A 20,373-nucleotide genomic window follows, 5' to 3' on the forward strand; every position below is an offset into this window, starting at 1 on the left:
TCACTCTCAATTAAAACATCCTGAGTTATTTTAACAAAAAGCATACATAGTATAGGTATATACATGCGCACGCATGCTGCATCGCACACAGTCAGTAGAGTCAATATAGCATTTAAAGTATATTAAACGATAGATAGGCACGACGCAGCCGCCCCTTGCCGCCTCCTGCGGCCGCCGTCTGCGTGGCTAAGCAGCTTTAAAGCGCCGCCTGTTGGCGTCTGTGATAATTACATCGCACACACACTCACGCACGCACATCATTGCCTGACAATGACAGTTGACGATACTCGCACTCACCCACAGAGGCACACACACATACACACACACACTCTCTTTCTTCCCCTCTTATGCTCATTCAGCGACAAAGTCGGGTCAATCGCGATTGTGTGGCTGTTTCGCTTTTTACGGCTCATTTGAAGCTTTTTTTTTGTCGTCGCTTTCAATGCCTGACACTTTCCGCTTGTTGATTAATTTTAATTGTTTGGCATTCAATTAAATCGTGCAAAAACAAAGATTATCGCAACACACCAACTAATTAAAATAAAAAAAAAGCGTTTTCTAAAACAAGTCACAAAAACCATTTGGCTGCGCGTTAAATCCATTTACCTGTTCACTCTTCACATATTGCTGCACTGGATTAAGCACTACACTGCAAAAAAAGAGCGGAAGAAGCAGTTGCACTAGAGGCAACTACTGAATAATTGAATTCAATTAAAAGCCAGCAGCTATAAACAAGCTGGAAGGCGTCGCTTGACTCTGCTCGACTGCTGCGATACCTAGCATAGAAATTAGAGAGAGATAGAAAGAGGAAAACACAGAGAGAGAGAGAGAGTCAGTTATCTGTTACAGGAAACAACACTGAAACACTCGATCTCAAATGCCATTGTGGGGTATATAATGCACGAGACAATTAGGAAATTGTAGAACCACTTATTCCATTACATAATTTAAATTTTAACTATTTAATGATTTTGGCCATTGCCTTAGTGGAAGCAACAAAAAATAGTTTACCTTTTTAGCTGGGGTGCAGATTGCAAAAATATGCAAAATACACGAAAGTGCAATACACTAAAGCGACAATGCTGGCTGGCAAACAAAGAGCTCGTTATGTTGCAATTAACTGAAACAGAGAGAACGAGAAAGGGACAGAGTGAGAGAGGGAGAGAGAAAGTCAACTGCGGGTATATCAAATAAACGCATTTAACTCAAATTAGTAACAAAATAGAGTTTAAAGAAACTGAAAAGAATACAAGTTGAATTAGTAGCAACTATCTAATGGCCACTTGGGAGAATTGAAATGCGAAATCAAAACCCAAATTATAAAGTTGGCAAAAGAACGTAGCCAAGGATGGGCGGGAATGGCCAACACTTTGTCTATGTCACAAGCCCCAAATTGGTTGGCACTCAAAGACAGCTGCACGAACATCCTGTGCATCCTGTGTGGATGCTAAACAACATAACAATAACCATTCTCGTCCGACAGTCCCTGCTGTTCTGGCACTTTAACCCCTACGAGCCAACGCATTCACAATTCCCAAGGAGGGCGGGGGAGACAGCAAGAGTGGGCGTGAGTGGGAGTGAGTGGGTGAATGTGGGCGAGTGTATTTTATGCCATTGCTGGCTATCTAAAATTTGCTCAACTGTCAACTTTGCTTAGAAAAGAATTTGGGGTGAAGTTGCTTATTTATTTTATATTTATGTATGTATTTGTGTATATATTAGAGTGTATATACACTAATATACATATAGTCATGTGTATATATGAATATATATTAAAGAGTATTCTACAGTTATCTGATGCCAACTTTCTAGCAAACGCAGTGTTTGCATCTCAAGCATTCTTACCTCTTACTTGCTTTGCTTCTAGATTTGTTATAGCTATATTCAAAGTGAAAATACAATTTAAATAAATTGTTTTACAAGAAAATTATCAAAAAAAATATTATGAAATTTTTTTAAACTGAAAATAAAGGTTAGTTATGGAAGAAATAAATATTAGAAAAAAAATATATTTTCCTTTCAACAATTAACTTTACTTCCGCTAAATAAAATATATATTTTTTTTTTTTTTTTTTTAGAAATGTTGGTCACAAATTTGCTTAAATAAATTTATTTTATTTTTTTAAAGGTAATTGAAAATTAATAAGTGCATATATCGTATATTCTCTATAAAAAATAACGAACTTTGTATTATAAATATGTATTTGAATATATTTTGTATTATAGAAATTAAATTAAATTTATAAAATACTTGCCTTTTCATAGTCCGCATGAATATACAAATTATTTTAATTATTTTGATTTTTAATTATAACTTTACATATAATCAAAATTATGAACAAAAGTTTTGAAAAAAAAAATTTGATTTGTTATATTTTCAACCGTCAAATAGAAATTCCAATAAAGTAGAACAGAACTATTTTTGCATTTATTTTTATTGCAAATAATAAACAAGTATAAAAAAAAAAAATAAAAAACCAATAATTACTTTCACAGGGTATCTATTAGCGCAGCTATTCCCTTAGATAGATATTTCTTATTACCGCGTGTATCCAGGCAATACGCAGGCATAAAAATCAATAGATAACAGGTGGCACAGGAGTCACAGGAAGTCTCTGCCTCTTGGCGCTGAAATCGTCAACGGCAAAAGGCAAAAACGGTGAAAACAAAAAGCAACAAAGAGCAACAGCAGCAACATCGAAATATAAAATTGTTATAAAAACAACATAAAAATATTCAATTTTTTTGCATTTTATGTATATGTATATATGTATGAGCATGGGGCGTGGCTTGTGTGTTGACATTAAGTAAAAAGCGCCATTAGCTATAAAAATACTTAATATGGAAATATGCGCAGAGCTTTGGGGTATTTACGTAAGCGAAAGACTGAGCGAAAAACAACTAAAGAAAAACTGTCGCAGAAGTTGGCCGCGCTTCCTGCCATATAGTACAACTGCCAGCTGGGTCAGCGACGGCGACGGCGCCACCAGGAGGTGGGGTGGCTGCGGAAGGCAAGCAGAAGGCAGGAAAGTAAACTGTTAACTGTTCATACATTTGCACCTGCCAGCAACAGTCCGGCGCGGCGTATACACGGCGTATACGCAATATCTGGCATATACGCCATTTTTTGTTTGGGAGAGAGTACGTAATATTCTCGAGGAATTTTTAAATTCTGCTCTAGCTGAGTTTACTTTACATTATAATTAAATTACTTGAAATATTTACAATAAAGTTCTTTGTAATATATACAGGACGTATATGCAATATTTTGAAGAGTTTTCAGTTCTAGTTGACAAGCGGCCAACGTAAAGTTTACTTTACATTATAATATGCAACACAATGAAATTACTTAGAATAATAATAAAGTTATTTTTAATATACTTTGCGTATACGTAATATTTAGAAATTAAATGAATATATTTGGAATTTCGTAATTTAGTCATGAAAGATAGTAAAAGAAAATGTTTATTTTAAAATTTAATATAAAATTATATGAAATAATTTATTTGTACTTTTTTTTTATATAGTCACAAATTTCTACTTGCCATGTCAATTTTAAATATTTTTTTGGTTTCGTAAAAATTGAATTTTAGCAAAAGCAAACAGTCTTCTAAAAATAATACACAAACAAATAAAACAAAAAATACATAAAAACAAATAAATAAAAACTTACCGACGCTAAAAACAAAAAGGTTCTGCTGTAGCCAAATCTCGTCTGAGCCCGTCAGATTAATGAGCCAGAAAACTTGTCAATTTGCGTTGGTTGTACGCATTCGGCCTGCTTAGCAGCCAGACAGAGATTTCATTGTCTTGGAGTCGAGAGCAAATTGGTAAGTTTACAGAGATTAGCTGCATTTGTGCTTTACGTCATGGACAATTACTTGGCCATCAATGGGGATTATCAGTAAAAATTGTAAAAGTATACAAATATATACACAAATATATCGACACCAATGCATGGCTGCAAGAAATGCGAGAGAACTAATTTAAATATTAAATAAATGTATTTATGCAAATGCCCCGCCTGATGCTCGGAGCATACAAAATTGCTCAATTGCCTTCAATTGCGCACAGTTAGCGCCAGGCCTGCAGTCAACTGAGAGGAGTGGCTCGAAGGCATGGGGGCGGGTAGGCGGCTAGGCGTGACTTTATAGTGGGTACTGCCTAGGCCGCATCTATTTTGCGCGACTCCCCAGTGACAAGAGGCAGCGCCACAATCGCAGTTCCAATTAAACTTTTCGCATTTGCCTTTAATAAGTTGGAATTGTTAAAGGCGCGCGCCGAATTCAATTTCAAGCGCTTTGCTGTTGATGTAGGTTCCAATTCGAATGCTTCTTTAGATGTTGCGCCCGGTCCGGCTCCATAGATTCTATGCCAGGCGCCGAGCTTTTGACGAAATGAAATTCATTTTTAGTGCGGACTTCTCTCTCTGTGGTGAGAATGCGCAGAATGGTCCAGAGCATCTTTCGCATTTGAAGGAGTGAAACTGCACTGAGAGAAAAAAATGGCTGGTTATGCAGAAAATACAAGAAGAGATTAAATTAGAATATTTGAGAATAAGTCATGATTTTATTAAACTGTCAGATTAATAATTTGATAAATAAATAAATAAAAGGAAAAAATTTAAAATTCCGTAATGTGTATAAGTATTATATGTAATATAAATAACAAAATTATAAATTTGACCCATTTAAAAAAAGGCCTAAAAATAAGTAAACAATTTTGTAGGGCTTTTGTGTGTTTATGATATATATAATGAGAACTTTTTTAATTTTACTTATTTTTTAAATATTTTTTTTAATAAATAATTTTTGTTTACATAAATACATAAACGTTTTTTACATAATAATAAGTAAATAAAATATTACATGTACATATATGAATTTTAAATATTTGTTATGTAATGTAAAAAGTTTAGAAACGAAATTTTTCTTTTTAGTTTCTATTCTAATGATTTTGTCTAAAAATACTATTAAATATTAACTAGCTCCTTTGTTATCATTATTTGCTGTTTTAAAATAAATTTATTAAATGTTTAATAATATAATATGTTTGATATTTACTTTAATATAAATACAAATTTAACTTAATAAAGAAAAAAAAAAAAAAACATATATAAATAAATAAATGTTTAACTCTTTCATCAAGTAATAAAATTTTAATCTGATTATTGTATATCTATATATATTTTATATGTTTTTTATACTTACAATTTACTAATTTCTTTACTCTTTTATAATGACAATATATTTTTTTATAATAACAATATTATTCTTGTTCAGTTGGAGGGTGCTCTGCAAGTTAAATAATAATAATTAGCATATTTGTTTAATAAATCAAACGTTCTTCTGCCATGAACATAGCTGACTAATTGGCCGTAAGCAAACCATTGATATTTCGCTTGAAAGCATTGAAAATATTCTCCATTAAATGCTCAACCAATCATACTCATGAAATGTCCATATTAGTGATTTGAACGTAATCCACTTAGATCAACAACTATAATTTCGCGTATGAATTGCAATTGAGTATGCTGCAGGCAATACTGAAGGAGCTGCAGAAGCCTGCCAGTCCATAGTGCCATAGTGCCACTCGCCTGAATTGAGATCCGGCAATTACTTAACTAATCAAAACTAAACACATTTAGCTCTGGCACAAACGAAGCAGTAATTGCCATCAGTTGCCACACTGGATGACCACAGCGCCCGGAGGCGGCAGCGGTAGGCGGTAGATGGAGATGCCGGACATGCAGAGCATGCAGGAGGACATCTAGCGTACAGAGCATGCAGAGGACACATGCACGAGCAAACCTCATCATAATGAAAGCAAACAAAATTCAGAGCTGGCCAGTGCTCAAAGAACAGACGCAGCTGGAGACAGACTCGACTCGCTTGCCAGGTCCAAAGTCCAAACAAATAATCAAGTGTCTGCCACAGAGCAAGTGGCCAAAGCTTGCGTATACGACCCCATAGTCAGGCGACTTTAGTGCAACTTATAAAACCATTAAAAATGACAGAAATTGCATTAGTACCAACAGTTTAGAGCTTACGTGTAGTTGTGACCGAGCATGCTTTTCTCCCACACACACACACACACACACGTGCACAGAGCAACGACAGGCAATGCAATGCAAGCCGGAGGCTAAGCACCTGGCCGCGTGCCACACATGTCTTCCATATACATATATGTATATGTATGTATATTTATATACCGATGTATTTGTATCTGTGCGTAAATGTAACATGATGCGCCTTGTTATCCAAGGTATTAAACTGTTTGAGCACACGCACACACACAAACACACGCGAAGTCCCACACACCCACACTCTCTTTCCACAAAAGCTTGGCCTGCAGCTATGAGCCAGCCCATTCAGTTGATAACAATGAACGAAACGTGAACAGGACTCGGATACTTAAAACGCCACGCCCATTTAGCTGCCGCTGAAAGGTGAGCAACTTAGCCAAGGTGCATGACTTAATATTTAATAGCCGTTTAGTGGTGCCAAAAAGTTGTGAAACTAAATTTCCTTTAGGCAAAAGCTAATATTATGATGAACTAATACTCATATTACAGGTAATTAGAATAATTTGAATATGTATTTAAATAGCCTCAATACATATCGAGTATCAATTGCGATGTATTAAATTATGTGCTCAAGAAATATTAATGCATTTGGTAAAGGTAAGAAAATTTATTGATTATTAAAACTAAAAATGTTTTCATTAGAACAACTTAACTAGCCTAGATATACAATATATTTATATATTTAAAAAAATAGTACAAATATAATTATAAAATTGTAAATATATTTCGTTTATAAAAAAAATTTGAAGAAATAATTAAAATATTAAAATAAAATATTTATATATATTCAATTGACTATCTTATAAAAAATGTAAATAAAAAAATTATATGTAATCAATTTACTGATTATTAATAATAATATTATTGTTTATTTACATATAGTTATTTAGTAATTGAATTATTATTATTATTATTATTATTATTATTTTTTATTATTTTTTTTTTTGTAATATTCGTACTGATTATGAGAAATTTCTGAAATAAGTATTAAAATAATAAACAAAACTATTTTTGTTTGTTTAGTTTTTATTGTTATTATTAAAATTATTAAAATCTTAAATAATTGAAAAAGTTCACTCAATTATATTAAATTGAATATTTTGTTATTATATATTTAGATATATATTTAAATATATTTATAGTCTAATCCTAATATACCCCTCTAAATTGCTAAGAACAGCGAATAAAAATGTAAATAAATTTTGAATCAGAGATAATAAAGTGTTCTACGAAAAATATGAACTCAACCGAATAACTGCTCCGAAATACTTTTGATACATCATTTAAATGACTGCAGATGGCAGGCAGCTCAACGTGGTTACAGCTCGCACTCGCACATTAACTTCAAAGTGCTTGATTTTCTGGCAGCAGCGAGAACTCAAGCTGAAACGTTTGACAAGAAGGTGTGTGTGCCGAACAGTTGAAATTTGTTGAAGCATGAAGCATTTTATTACTCCTATAAATCAGATTTATGTGGCCGACACCCAACAAATAATAATAAAAACAAAAAACAAAAACAGTAACAGAAATAAACAATAAATAAACAAGAAAGAAAGCTCTAGTCGAGACAGCTCGACTACGAGATCCCCTGAACCCTACAAGCAACTGATATTTCAATAATAATTAGCAAACACACACGCACACACACACACACACACACACGCATACAAACACATGCACACACACACGCATATACTGGCGATTGGGCTTGGGCTGCGCTGCAGTGTTGGCAATATAATGAAACCTTATTTGTTGAATAATTTAATTTCTAGACGTACGATCGTAATAAAACTTTCAGAACGTCATCATGATGTTTAAATGTATGTGTATACCGAAGCACAAGTCTCTAGTATTTGATATACGACTTTTACAAAGATGAGGGTGAGGGGGTGGATTTAGGGGTGGGGGGTAAATTTTAACAAAAACCGAAATTGTCTAAAATATATCTTAGTATACATTTTAAATTTGGAGACTCTAGCTTGAAAGATGTAGGAGATATAATTATTTAAGTGATCTTCGATAAGGTTTTTTATCGATTAAAAAGTATCGGAATGAGTTATCGTTTTTTAGTGATAAACTCGATCTGCGCGTGATATATACGGACATTTTAAAAAAAAGTTGAAGTCTCTAGCTCTTATATCTTCTGAAATCGACGCGTTCATACATACGGACGGACGGACGGACAGACAGACGGACAGGGCCAAATCGACTCAGCTTGTCGCCCTGATCAAGAATATATATACTTTGTGGGGTCTGCCACGCCTCCTTCTGCCTGTTACATACTTTTAACAAAACCATTATACCCTGATTTCCCATTTTCAATGGGTTCAGGGTATAAAAATGTTGTGTAAGTGGATGTTACGATATCCGCAAACATTTTATGGTAAAGGTAAAAGCTATATCTGGACTTTCTTCAAAGATAAATCAAGTAGTTTACTCTTACTATATACATATATTGTTATATCAAGTTTAATATATAAAGTCGTAAGTCGTAAGTAAACTGCAACGAGGTCTCAATGCATATTTAAATAAAATATTTAGTAGTCCATATTATAGATGTATATATACATACATATATGTATTTGCTGTGAGTTGTTCCTTGTTGAGCGATGGGCCCAACGACTTTGTTTTATGGTTTGATTAACTCTAATCAAACTAAAAAGTTCGATTTAACCTAATCGAATTCGTGGGACCGTGGGGTATAATTTAATTCAAGCAGCTAGGCACTTTTGTCAATATGTCGCCTCTCGCCAGACACAGGCACAGGAATAACAACAACAACAACAGCAGCAGGAAAGACATAACAACAAAAGTAAGGACAAACGACAGCAACAGCGAATGCAATGCTAAATTGAAAGGTAAATGTGAAAATCGTGTTTTAAATGTTTTGGATGTCAGGCGCAGCCAAGCCTGGCACAAAAAAACCGTCCGAAGCCAGAAGCCTGAAAGCTGAAGGCTGCAGGCAGTGCTCTCCAAAAAGGGGCATAAGGGGCGGCAGCTGGAACGGGGACCAGAGCCGCTTGCTATGTGGTGGGGTGTGGCATTAAGAGCAACTGGCAACTGGCTGGCACTTTGGCATTTATCAAGTCTATGCAGCTGACAACTATTAAAATTTTGTTAGACCAGCTAATTGAAATATTTGCACCGTTCAACCTGGCGAATGCGCAATCTGAAAATGTCATGGCTACCAAAAGAGCAAAGAGAAAGACCGTAAAGTAGAAGAGAGAGAAAGAGAAAGAGAGAGAGACAGAGAGAGAGAGAGAGACAGAGAGAGAGTACGAGACATTTCGTATTAATGTGTGCATATCTTATTAGCTGCATTTGAATGTCTAATTGGAGCGAACTTAAATATAATTGAAATTATTATAAATTAATGCAAAAATATTAAAATATGCCATACTTTAACGTATGTTATATTAATATATTATTGTTTAATATTAAGGTCTTTCCTTAGAATTAATATTTATGTTTATTAAATATTGAAAACATTTCAGTCTATATATGAAGTATTTCCAAAAGTTTTTTCTTTATTTACACATGTATATTATTTTATTACATATATAACTTATAATTTAGAAAGAAGAGTACAAATAACAGAATATAGAAAAAAATAATATTTTTATACAATTTAATATTCAGTAAAATTGAAAAAAATAATCCTTTTTAAAATCGTTTTTTGATGTAAATATGTTTTTTGTGTAAATAAATATCAAATTAATCAAATTATAATTTAAAAATAACTTAAAAATAATTCAACTATATTTTAATATGATTTAAACAATATTCATATTAATATATTCATAGATGTTATATTATTTTAATATTATATATATAAATATTTTTTTTTTATTAATTTGTGAAACAGAAATAACTTGAAGTATTTTTACATTTTAATTTTACTTTTTTTTTATATATATATTTTGTTTGCAATCTGTCTTAAAATTATAAATCATATAAAGAACTTTTGTTGATAAATTTTATGGCCACTTTATGCGTATACATATACATATTATGATATAAGAGTCCTCAACACACATTCTAGATATTGAAACATTTTTCATTGCACTGGCTTAGTTTTAGTTAAACTAATTCTTGTTAATCAGTTAAGCAAACCAGATTTAATTTTCTAATACCACTTAAGATCTTTCGTCTATATACATATTGCTAGTGGTTCGCCGGTGCTTGAGACTGGTGTTGCAAGTGTTGCACAAATTTGCAGCTCATGAGTGTGGAAATGTGTTTAAATGCAAATGTGCGCCGCGACCCTCAGCCGAAACCCTCAAGCACAACCAAGAGTAACAGCAACAACAACAATAACAACAGCCGGAGCATCGGCATCAGCAATTCTTGAGTACCCCCGACATATTGCGGTACTGCATTTGCCTATAAATTATGCATAGGTCGGGGGACCAGGACCTGGACCTGGGTATCATCATCGGCATCGTCATCATTGTTCGGCTTGTGGCTGACCGTCGCTCTTTATCTTTGTTTGGGTAACAAAAGTGAGTGAGAGAGATAGAGATAAAAAGATAGAGTGAGAGCGAGGATAGCGTATGGGCGCTTGCTGGCCGCAGGTGGCACTGGAATGCTTTGTTGATGTTGGCGCTGCTGGCGGAGTGTTTGTTATTGTTTTCCTAATAGCTGAAAGCGTTGACTTTTGTATATGTAGAGGGACTTGCCATTATAATATGTACCACACACCCCAGCACACACACACACACACACACACACACACAAAGGACCAAAAACGAGATGCCAACTGCAAGTACGGATGCGCCAGATGCCACAACTTGCATTTGCATGTCAAAAAACATGACAAGGCTTTGAGCCGACCAAGGTGGACACAGAAAAGAGAAAACGTTCAGACATGGCAAAGAAATATTCATACGCTTTTTAAGCTATTATTAAATTTTTTGAAGTTTTCAACATATTTATTGAGGCATTTTTAGTGAGATTGTTTAAGAGCTAGCTTTAAATGCTGTTAGGATTTAACCACTGCTCTGCAACTATATAAATGCAGCGGTAGCATCCAACGATTTCTTATTCAAATTTATGTTAATGGAGCCGGGCATCAAGCCCGACGGGACCACTGTGCAACGGGCTCGACGACCAAAATGTATGCAACATTTGCTGTGCGACAATTAGCGTGATTTTCAACGGGCACAGAAGACATGAAGCGAGCACAAAACTGGCCACAGAGTCGACAACTAAATACCCTACAATATATGGAATATATTTCATATGATTTAAAGAAATCCTTGAGATGTCAACTTAGTTCTATCAATCTATATAACTAATAAAAAATATACTCATATTCTCAATTATAGCTTAAGCTCTTGATAAAGTGCATAGATCCGAGGTGAGAGTAGCTTACGAAACCTCAACCAGCAAGTCAACGTCAGCGCCAGTTGGCTCGCAATTTGTATGCACCGCACAAAAAATGCACCAATTCAATTTGTCTCGAGACGCGGCGGCACAAGTCGTAGCTGAACAGGGGAAAAAGTGCCAGGAAAATGTGGAGAACAAACGCGCAACCGGAACTGGTTGGGAGGCATTTTGATAAGTCCCGATAGAAACTCAGCAGATCACGTAACATGCGAATGAGGCCACATCATGTGCATTCAACATGCACTGGATGACACCCAACATTGTTGTTACCCAATCCCAGATATATATCAGTCAACCTGTCTGAGTCCGACTCGAATGCCACGCGCATCGGGTGCGAGGATGGAAGGCTACAAAACTTTTCATGGGCAAAGTTTTATGCGCACGATTTGACAAGTCAAGACAAGCTTGTCTTACCACCCCCCTTTTTCATTCTATCTATGTATATGTATATACCCTGTACTTGAGATATTTTACTTTAAAGTGTGGCAATTAGTTTAGAATAATAATAATTGTAGGGAATTAAAAAAAAAAAATTAACCTTTACATATTTGTTGAAATATCAATCAATCAAAGATGTAAAGTAGCCAGGTTGTTAATTAATAAAATATGCTAATTAATTAATTAATTATTTATAAAAAATTAAAAGGTGTATACATTTTTTAAAAAATACATGAAAATTACCTTTTTATTTTTAGAGATATATATATACATACATATATTTCATAAGTAAGTGTAAGTTATACGATTATTTATGTTGAACTAATTGACTGTTAAATTTAATCCGGTAAATGTCATTTATTTATATATGAGCAACGTGCAACTACGCCCAAATAAATACTGACTTTTTTCGGATTAAATTTAACAGTCAATTAGTTCAACATTTGTAAAGCTGTGCAACTGTTAGAACAAGAGGACAAAAATCAAATTTATATTATGAATTTGACATGTGCACTCTGTTAAGCATGGTAGAGTATGTGATTCAATTAACCTTTTCATATGCTTAAGATCTCATATCGCAATCTCATCTCTTTAGAAAATTGGTAATTATAAATAAGTGTGGGTATTTAGTTTCAGAACTTGGATTACTAGTCTTGTAACTCTCTGCATTTATTCTTCAATTTAATCTAAAGCCAAATTAAATAATACAGTTTGAATAATACCTAATTTAATCTGATATAATGCAAGGAAATTTTAGGTTTTAGGTTTTAATTTTAGAATTAATTTACAGCTAGTGTTATTAAATCACTCAAACTGAATACAGGATACATTGTATTTAACTCAGACAACTTTTGTACGAGATGTCTTCAGCGTAGGCTGATTCTTAGTATACGAAGGTAATTTTTAAGTTTGACCATTTTGTTTTTGTATATTAATAATGACAAGCAGAGGGTCTTTGTATTTACAGGGTATATTAAAGTCAAGCAACAGCAGCTGTTGAAATCGGACATGATTTTGCAGATGTTGCGTGCGGTTACAAAAACGCGACAAAACCGGAAGTTAAACGATGCCCTATATGAAAGTGCATGTTCGTGTGTGAGTATGAATGTGAGCGTGTGTATGTGTGCTTGCCGTCTGCAAGTGTGTGGGTAATGGAATGTCGAGCTCGCAACTCTGCGCTGTCTGTGTGCTCCCATTGAGTGTAATGAGTGTGAAAAGTTCATTAAAATTGCACGTGCGAAATTACATGAATATATACAGATACTTGTACATACATGCACACAAGCATGTACATATATATATTTAAAAGCACATACATATATAAATCTGTATGTGTGTAGAAGTAATTTTAAGTGCATGACTTGTCTGTTACAATCCCGATTAAGACTCATTTCATTTCTCTTCTTCATTTTTAATTTTTGCGGAGTCTTTGTACACCGTTAATGGCTGACAGCGTCATTAGTCATTATTTTCTCATTAGCTTATGCATTATGCATTATCACATTGCTTTCAGCTGAACAATATTAAGCATTCATGAAAAAAGAATTTTATCAAATGCTTGAAGCTTAAGTACTAGACCAATTAGGATTAAATAAATGCATGAATGAAACATTTTTATTAAATACAGATATATTATAATAATTATAAAGCTATACAATTTCAAAAAGCAATGAAATCATAATAGAAACGGAAGCAATACTAATAGTATTGGACTATTTTATGGGAGGCATGCATGAAGTTTCATAGATTATTGCCTTAAGTTTATTTCCTACATTAAATTACCTTTTGACAGTTTGATTGCTTAAGATTACAGGCACCAAATCTTGATAACCAATTTAGTGATATTTATATTTATTCACTTTTAAATTTTACCTTTGATTGCTGAAAACTAGAACATCCGAAAAATATCATAGCCTATTCATAATGAAAACGATGCACTTTGAAGCCCATCTTTTCCATTTTTCTTCCATTATTTATAACTGTTTCAGTTGTACATGGTGTTTACTCAGCTATTTGTTATTTATTTCCATGGCAATGCTTCTGGCAAATTTTGATTGATTTTTCTAAGCGACTGATTTCAATTACATACAAACCCAAGCGAACTGCACAGCTAAGCCGCCCCACACATACCTACAGACTGCAGACTATATATGTATCTTCAACTGTAGCAATTATGGTAATAAATACGTTAACATTCCCAGTTAAATGTCCCGTTGTGCTGCACGTCGCATTCGCAGTAGCACAAAAAGTCACGCGGTGTTAGCTTATCGCATCCCGATTCGAATCTGTCCCTCTCTCCCCCACCCCTTATCGATTGTCCTGGTCATCAGCCTTAGCTAAACTTGTTGCTCTCCCAAATCAACTAGGGATTTTCGGTTCACTGGACAAAATGCCAATAAAAATGTGAGAAACTCGAAAAAAAGAAGATGAAGAAACAGAAAAACGAATAAAAAAGAAAAAGTAGCAGATAGGTGACATCTACTAAACTGTCATTGACACTTACAAATTGAATTCTCATTGGCAGCAGGCAGGAGACGGGGTTCCTCCTTTCCCACAATTATCGCCGCTGACAATGATAACATTCGATAGACAGTGAGTAGCAGCGTTTTAAAGGGGGACCTTTGATAAACAATGCGGCATGTAAATAACAACAAGTCAATTTTTAAATAGACAGGCAGCCTAGACCGGGGCAGAGCCTGAACCCAATGTCATGCGGCAACAACAATGAACCCTGTTCAAATGCCACTTACACAATCTATGAACGTGTCTGTGTATGTGTGTGTGCGCGTGAGGGTGGTTGGGTGTGTGACTGGGAGTGCGAACTCGGAGAAGTAGACCTATTAGCTGTCTGTTAGCTTGGTCTTAAATTGAAGCCAACAGTTTGAGTCAGGTAACAAGATAGCAGATAACATGGCCGACAAATTGTTGGCAGTTCGTAATTGTCTTGCCTCCTGCATCCAATTGATTAACAGCGGTTAATGCTATGTTAATTTGTTGGCACTTTGCAGGTGGACACTCAAGTCCACGAATAAGTATATTTAGATGGAGGCCATTAGTAAAGTTACAGTTACAGTTACAGATACAGATACAGATACAGATACAGATACAGATACAGATACAGATACAGATACAGATACAGATACAGATACAGATACAGATACAGATACAGATACAGATACAGATACAGATACAGATACAGATACGATACAGATACAGATACAGATACAGATACAGATACAGATACAGATACAGATACAGATACAGATACAGATACAGATACAGATACAGATACAGATACAGATACAGATACAGATACAATACAGATACAGATACAGATACAGATACAGATACCAGATACAGATTACAGATTACAGAACAGCTACAGATACAGATACAGATACAGATACAGATACAGATACAGATACAGATAAGCATACAGATACAGATACAGATACAGATTCCAGATACCAGATAACGATACAGATACCGATACAGATACAGATCACAGATACAGATAACTAGATACCAGGCTAACAGATTACAGATACAGATACAGATACAATACAGATACAGATACAGATACAGATTACAGATACAGATACAGATACAGATACAGCTACAGATTACAGATACAGATACAGCATACGGTACAGCTACCAGATACAGATACAGATCCAGCTACCGATACAGATACAGATACCGATACAGATTACCGATACAGATACAGATCCAAGATTACAGATACAGTATACAGATTACAGATACAGATACAGATACAGATACCCCAGGGATTACAGATACAGATACAAGATACAGATACAGATAACGATTACAAGATACAGATACAAGATACAGATAACAGATACAGATACAAGATACAGATACAGATACAGATACAGATACAGATACAGATACAGATAACAGATACAGATACAGATACAGATACAGATACAGATACAGATACAGATACAGATACAGATACAGATACAGATACAGATACAGATACAGATACAGATACAGATACAGATACAGATACAGATACAGATACAGATACAGATACAGATACAGATACAGATACAGATACAGATACAGATACAGATACAGATACAGATACAGATACAGATACAGATACAGATACAGATACAGATACAGATACAGATACAGATACAGATACAGATACAGATACAGATACAGATACAGATACAGATACAGATACAGATACAGATACAGATACAGATACAGATACAGATACAGATACAGATACAGATACAGATACAGATACAGATACAGATACAGATACAGATACAGATACAGATACAGATACAGATACAGATACAGATACAGATACAGATACAGATACAGATACAGATACAGATACAGATACAGATACAGATACAGATACAGATACAGATACAGATACAGATACAGATACAGATACAGATACAGATACAGATACAGATACAGATACAGATACAGATACAGATACAGATACAGATACAGATACAGATACAGATACAGATACAGATACAGATACAGATACAGATACAGATACAGATACAGATACAGATACAGATACAGATACAGATACAGATACAGATACAGATACAGATACAGATACAGATACAGATACAGATACAGATACAGATACAGATACAGATACAGATACAGATACAGATACAGATACAGATACAGATACAGATACAGATACAGATACAGATACAGATACAGATACAGATACAGATACAGATACAGATACAGATACAGATACAGATACAGATACAGATACAGATACAGATACAGATACAGATACAGATACAGATACAGATACAGATACAGATACAGATACAGATACAGATACAGATACAGATACAGATACAGATACAGATACAGATACAGATACAGATACAGATACAGATACAGATACAGATACAGATACAGATACAGATACAGATACAGATACAGATACAGATACAGATACAGATACAGATACAGATACAGATACAGATACAGATACAGATACAGATACAGATACAGATACAGATACAGATACAGATACAGATACAGATACAGATACAGATACAGATACAGATACAGATACAGATACAGATACAGATACAGATACAGATACAGATACAGATACAGATACAGATACAGATACAGATACAGATACAGATACAGATACAGATACAGATACAGATACAGATACAGATACAGATACAGATACAGATACAGATACAGATACAGATACAGATACAGATACAGATACAGATACAGATACAGATACAGATACAGATACAGATACAGATACAGATACAGATACAGATACAGATACAGATACAGATACAGATACAGATACAGATACAGATACAGATACAGATACAGATACAGATACAGATACAGATACAGATACAGATACAGATACAGATACAGATACAGATACAGATACAGATACAGATACAGATACAGATACAGATACAGATACAGATACAGATACAGATACAGATACAGATACAGATACAGATACAGATACAGATACAGATACAGATACAGATACAGATACAGATACAGATACAGATACAGATACAGATACAGATACAGATACAGATACAGATACAGATACAGATACAGATACAGATACAGATACAGATACAGATACAGATACAGATACAGATACAGATACAGATACAGATACAGATACAGATACAGATACAGATACAGATACAGATACAGATACAGATACAGATACAGATACAGATACAGATACAGATACAGATACAGATACAGATACAGATACAGATACAGATACAGATACAGATACAGATACAGATACAGATACAGATACAGATACAGATACAGATACAGATACAGATACAGATACAGATACAGATACAGATACAGATACAGATACAGATACAGATACAGATACAGATACAGATACAGATTCGAATGTATTTGTTCAAACATCCATATCGATGATATTTTACTTATCTGTCATATTTCATATATCATTTCAATTCGTAATACAAAAGTAAAGAACTTAGACTAAAGATTGTAAGAAAGAAATAAACATATCAAATGGAGGCGCTGTCCGTCTTCATTGTTGGGCTTCTGCAGCTGCTGGGCTACTCGTACTTTATGTCACAGCCGGAGGATCAGTGCTCACCGGCTCCTTGCCTGGGCAGCTGGCTCTTTCTGCTGGCCACGCTCTGTTTCCTGTGGGACCTGAGCATATATCCGCGCCGCTTCATGCACATGGCCTGGCAATGTCAGCTGTTAGTCGAGATTGTGGCTGGCCTATTTCTGGCAGAGATAGCGATGCTGCGCATTTGGTGCGGTCTCGAGCAAATTATCTATTGGCTGACGGAGCAGTTAATTCATGCGCTTCGAATAGACGACTGCCGGCACGGACTGCACCAGTACTGCCTGCACGGGTTGACCACCGTGACCGTGAGCGGTGCAATTGTGTGGTTTGTAATCAGAGCTACCGATGTACCCTACTATCTAAAGTGCTATGTGCACAAGATAAAGCGCGACGGGCAGCATGTGATACGCATCCTTGGCTGCATTGGCCGAATGAACAGCTGCGAGAGACGTCGCACTCTGAGAGTCTGTAGGCGGGCCCTATTTTCAAGATATGGCGAGACTACCAGTTCTGAGGGTGAGGAAGATGGCGACGGAGATGGGGTCGAGTATGGGAATGGTGGTGCCGATGAGATTGGGGATGGAATTGAGGATGAGGATGAGCTTGATGACGTGGATGGCATTTGGGATATGGAGGAGGATGAGTTCGACAATGAGTACACCGATGAAGATGGGATTGAGTACGACGATGAATATGGGGAGAGGAGTGAAGCTGGAGATGAAGATGAAGATGAATAGCGATTGAGAGCCAACACTGACCATGGCTGCGTGTCTAGCCCACTAAACAAATCATGCGTCCGCATTCGCTTGCCCACATTGCTTTCCATCTATTTGGAATTTACATTGCGATTGCTGCATATCTCGACACGATTTCTGTGCCACACGCAAAGGAAATTTACTTTTCCTCGCTCTCGCCCCCAACAGCCACCACGTTTCTCTTTCTTTTTTTCGGCTATCTGTAACAATAAATTTTGTTGCACGAACGAACGGAGAAGCGGAAAATAAAGAGAATTTGCGTTTGCTGACTGTGAAATTCTTCGACTTTTGTCTGCACGTCATAGACCCTAAATGGCTAGGCTGGTCTTCAACTGTTGAATGAGAGCTCCAACCCAAATGTGAGCTAATCACTGAGCTATTTAACTGTTGAATGCCAATTATTTATAGATACGGTGCACAGGAAGAAACTGTCTTGGCGACGGCACGTAGAGGCCTATGTATCCTTACCGATTGTGGTCATTGTTGGATGACAGTTTCTATGGAGTTGTGTAACGTGTCAGCTCAATTGTTGTTCACTCCAATGGACAAGTCTACTAATTGCTTAATATACTTTACAACCGTAGTAGACCTAAGATATAGCTCGTCGAAGAGCATATAAATACGATCTCGATTACTAATAATTTGTTTGATTATTCGTCCCATTTTCCATTTCTTTCTTTCAAGCAATGAAGTAACCAACCATATGCAGTTAACAGAATCTGGTAAAGTTAGAAGCCGCTATCCAAAATGGAACGAAAATGAATATTATATAAAACGGGCATGAAATTCAATAGAAAGTTTTTAAGTTTAATATCATATGCCTTTGCAGTCAAGACGTTTAAGATGAAATATTAATAACCGATATCTTCTTCATTGCTAAAATTAAAACGGAAACAGTTATCAATTTACTGTTTCCTACTGTGGTAGCCTCTTCCGTACTTTTCTGTCATTTTTATCTCTTGTTGTCTACACCTCTCTTTTGATAGTTTCGTTTCCCTTTTCATATATTTAGCACTGATTATTTTCTAGATTATATATATATATATATATATATATATATATATATATATATATATATATATATATATATATATTTTAATCCAATTTTAGAGGCACGAATCCTTTTTCTCTAGATAATAATTTAGTTGGACAGACTGTCTGTCATTGGGTTTGCCAACATTTAGGTAGCTAAATGAAAGCCAGCTGCAGTTGGCGTTGTTTTTATTGCCATTGTGGTTTTTGTTGCCACTGTAACTTTCAATCATCGTCAATCATCGTTAGATGGGAAAAAAATACGAATGAAAACAATCGCAAAACAACTATAAACAAAAACAACGAGAAACAAAAAGTACAAAAGCGAATCATTCACAGATTGTATTGCATTTCTAAGCAGCCCAGGGACACAAACAGGTCACAGCTGCTAACTTTGATTACTCGACTGGCAAAAAAGAAAAACGGAAAATAACATTTGATTGGCTTAGCCGGGAGAGTTGAGACGGGAAAGTATAAATGATTGTTTAAGGATTTATTAAGTCGAATGTAATATAACGAATATGCATATATGT

The 20,373-nt window shown here is 35.1% G+C and overlaps 2 protein-coding genes across 2 annotated transcripts in view; both read left to right on the top strand.

Annotated features, from left to right (window-relative positions):
- Nucleotides 1–20,373, top strand: part of kuz (zinc-dependent metalloprotease kuz) — a 274,041-nt gene that overhangs the window by 2,021 nt on the left and 251,647 nt on the right. The gene's annotated exons all lie outside the window — the stretch shown is intronic.
- LOC115563529 (uncharacterized) lies at nt 17,912–19,085 on the top strand. Its single transcript, XM_030386644.2, has one exon. It carries the CDS (start codon nt 17,987–17,989, stop codon nt 18,788–18,790), a length of 804 nt encoding a protein of 267 aa, XP_030242504.2. The 5' UTR covers nt 17,912–17,986; the 3' UTR covers nt 18,791–19,085.

The sequence above is a fragment of the Drosophila navojoa genome, chromosome 3 (genome assembly GCF_054131105.1).
Source record: "Drosophila navojoa isolate 15081-1374.11 chromosome 3, UAZ_NAV_1.0, whole genome shotgun sequence".
Classification (NCBI taxonomy): Eukaryota; Metazoa; Arthropoda; class Insecta; order Diptera; family Drosophilidae; genus Drosophila; species Drosophila navojoa.

Bases quoted from the DNA above. Each gene is read 5' to 3' on its own strand.
- LOC115563529 (XM_030386644.2), top strand. From the start codon at position 17,987: ATGGAGGCGCTGTCCGTCTTCATTGTTGGGCTTCTGCAGCTGCTGGGC.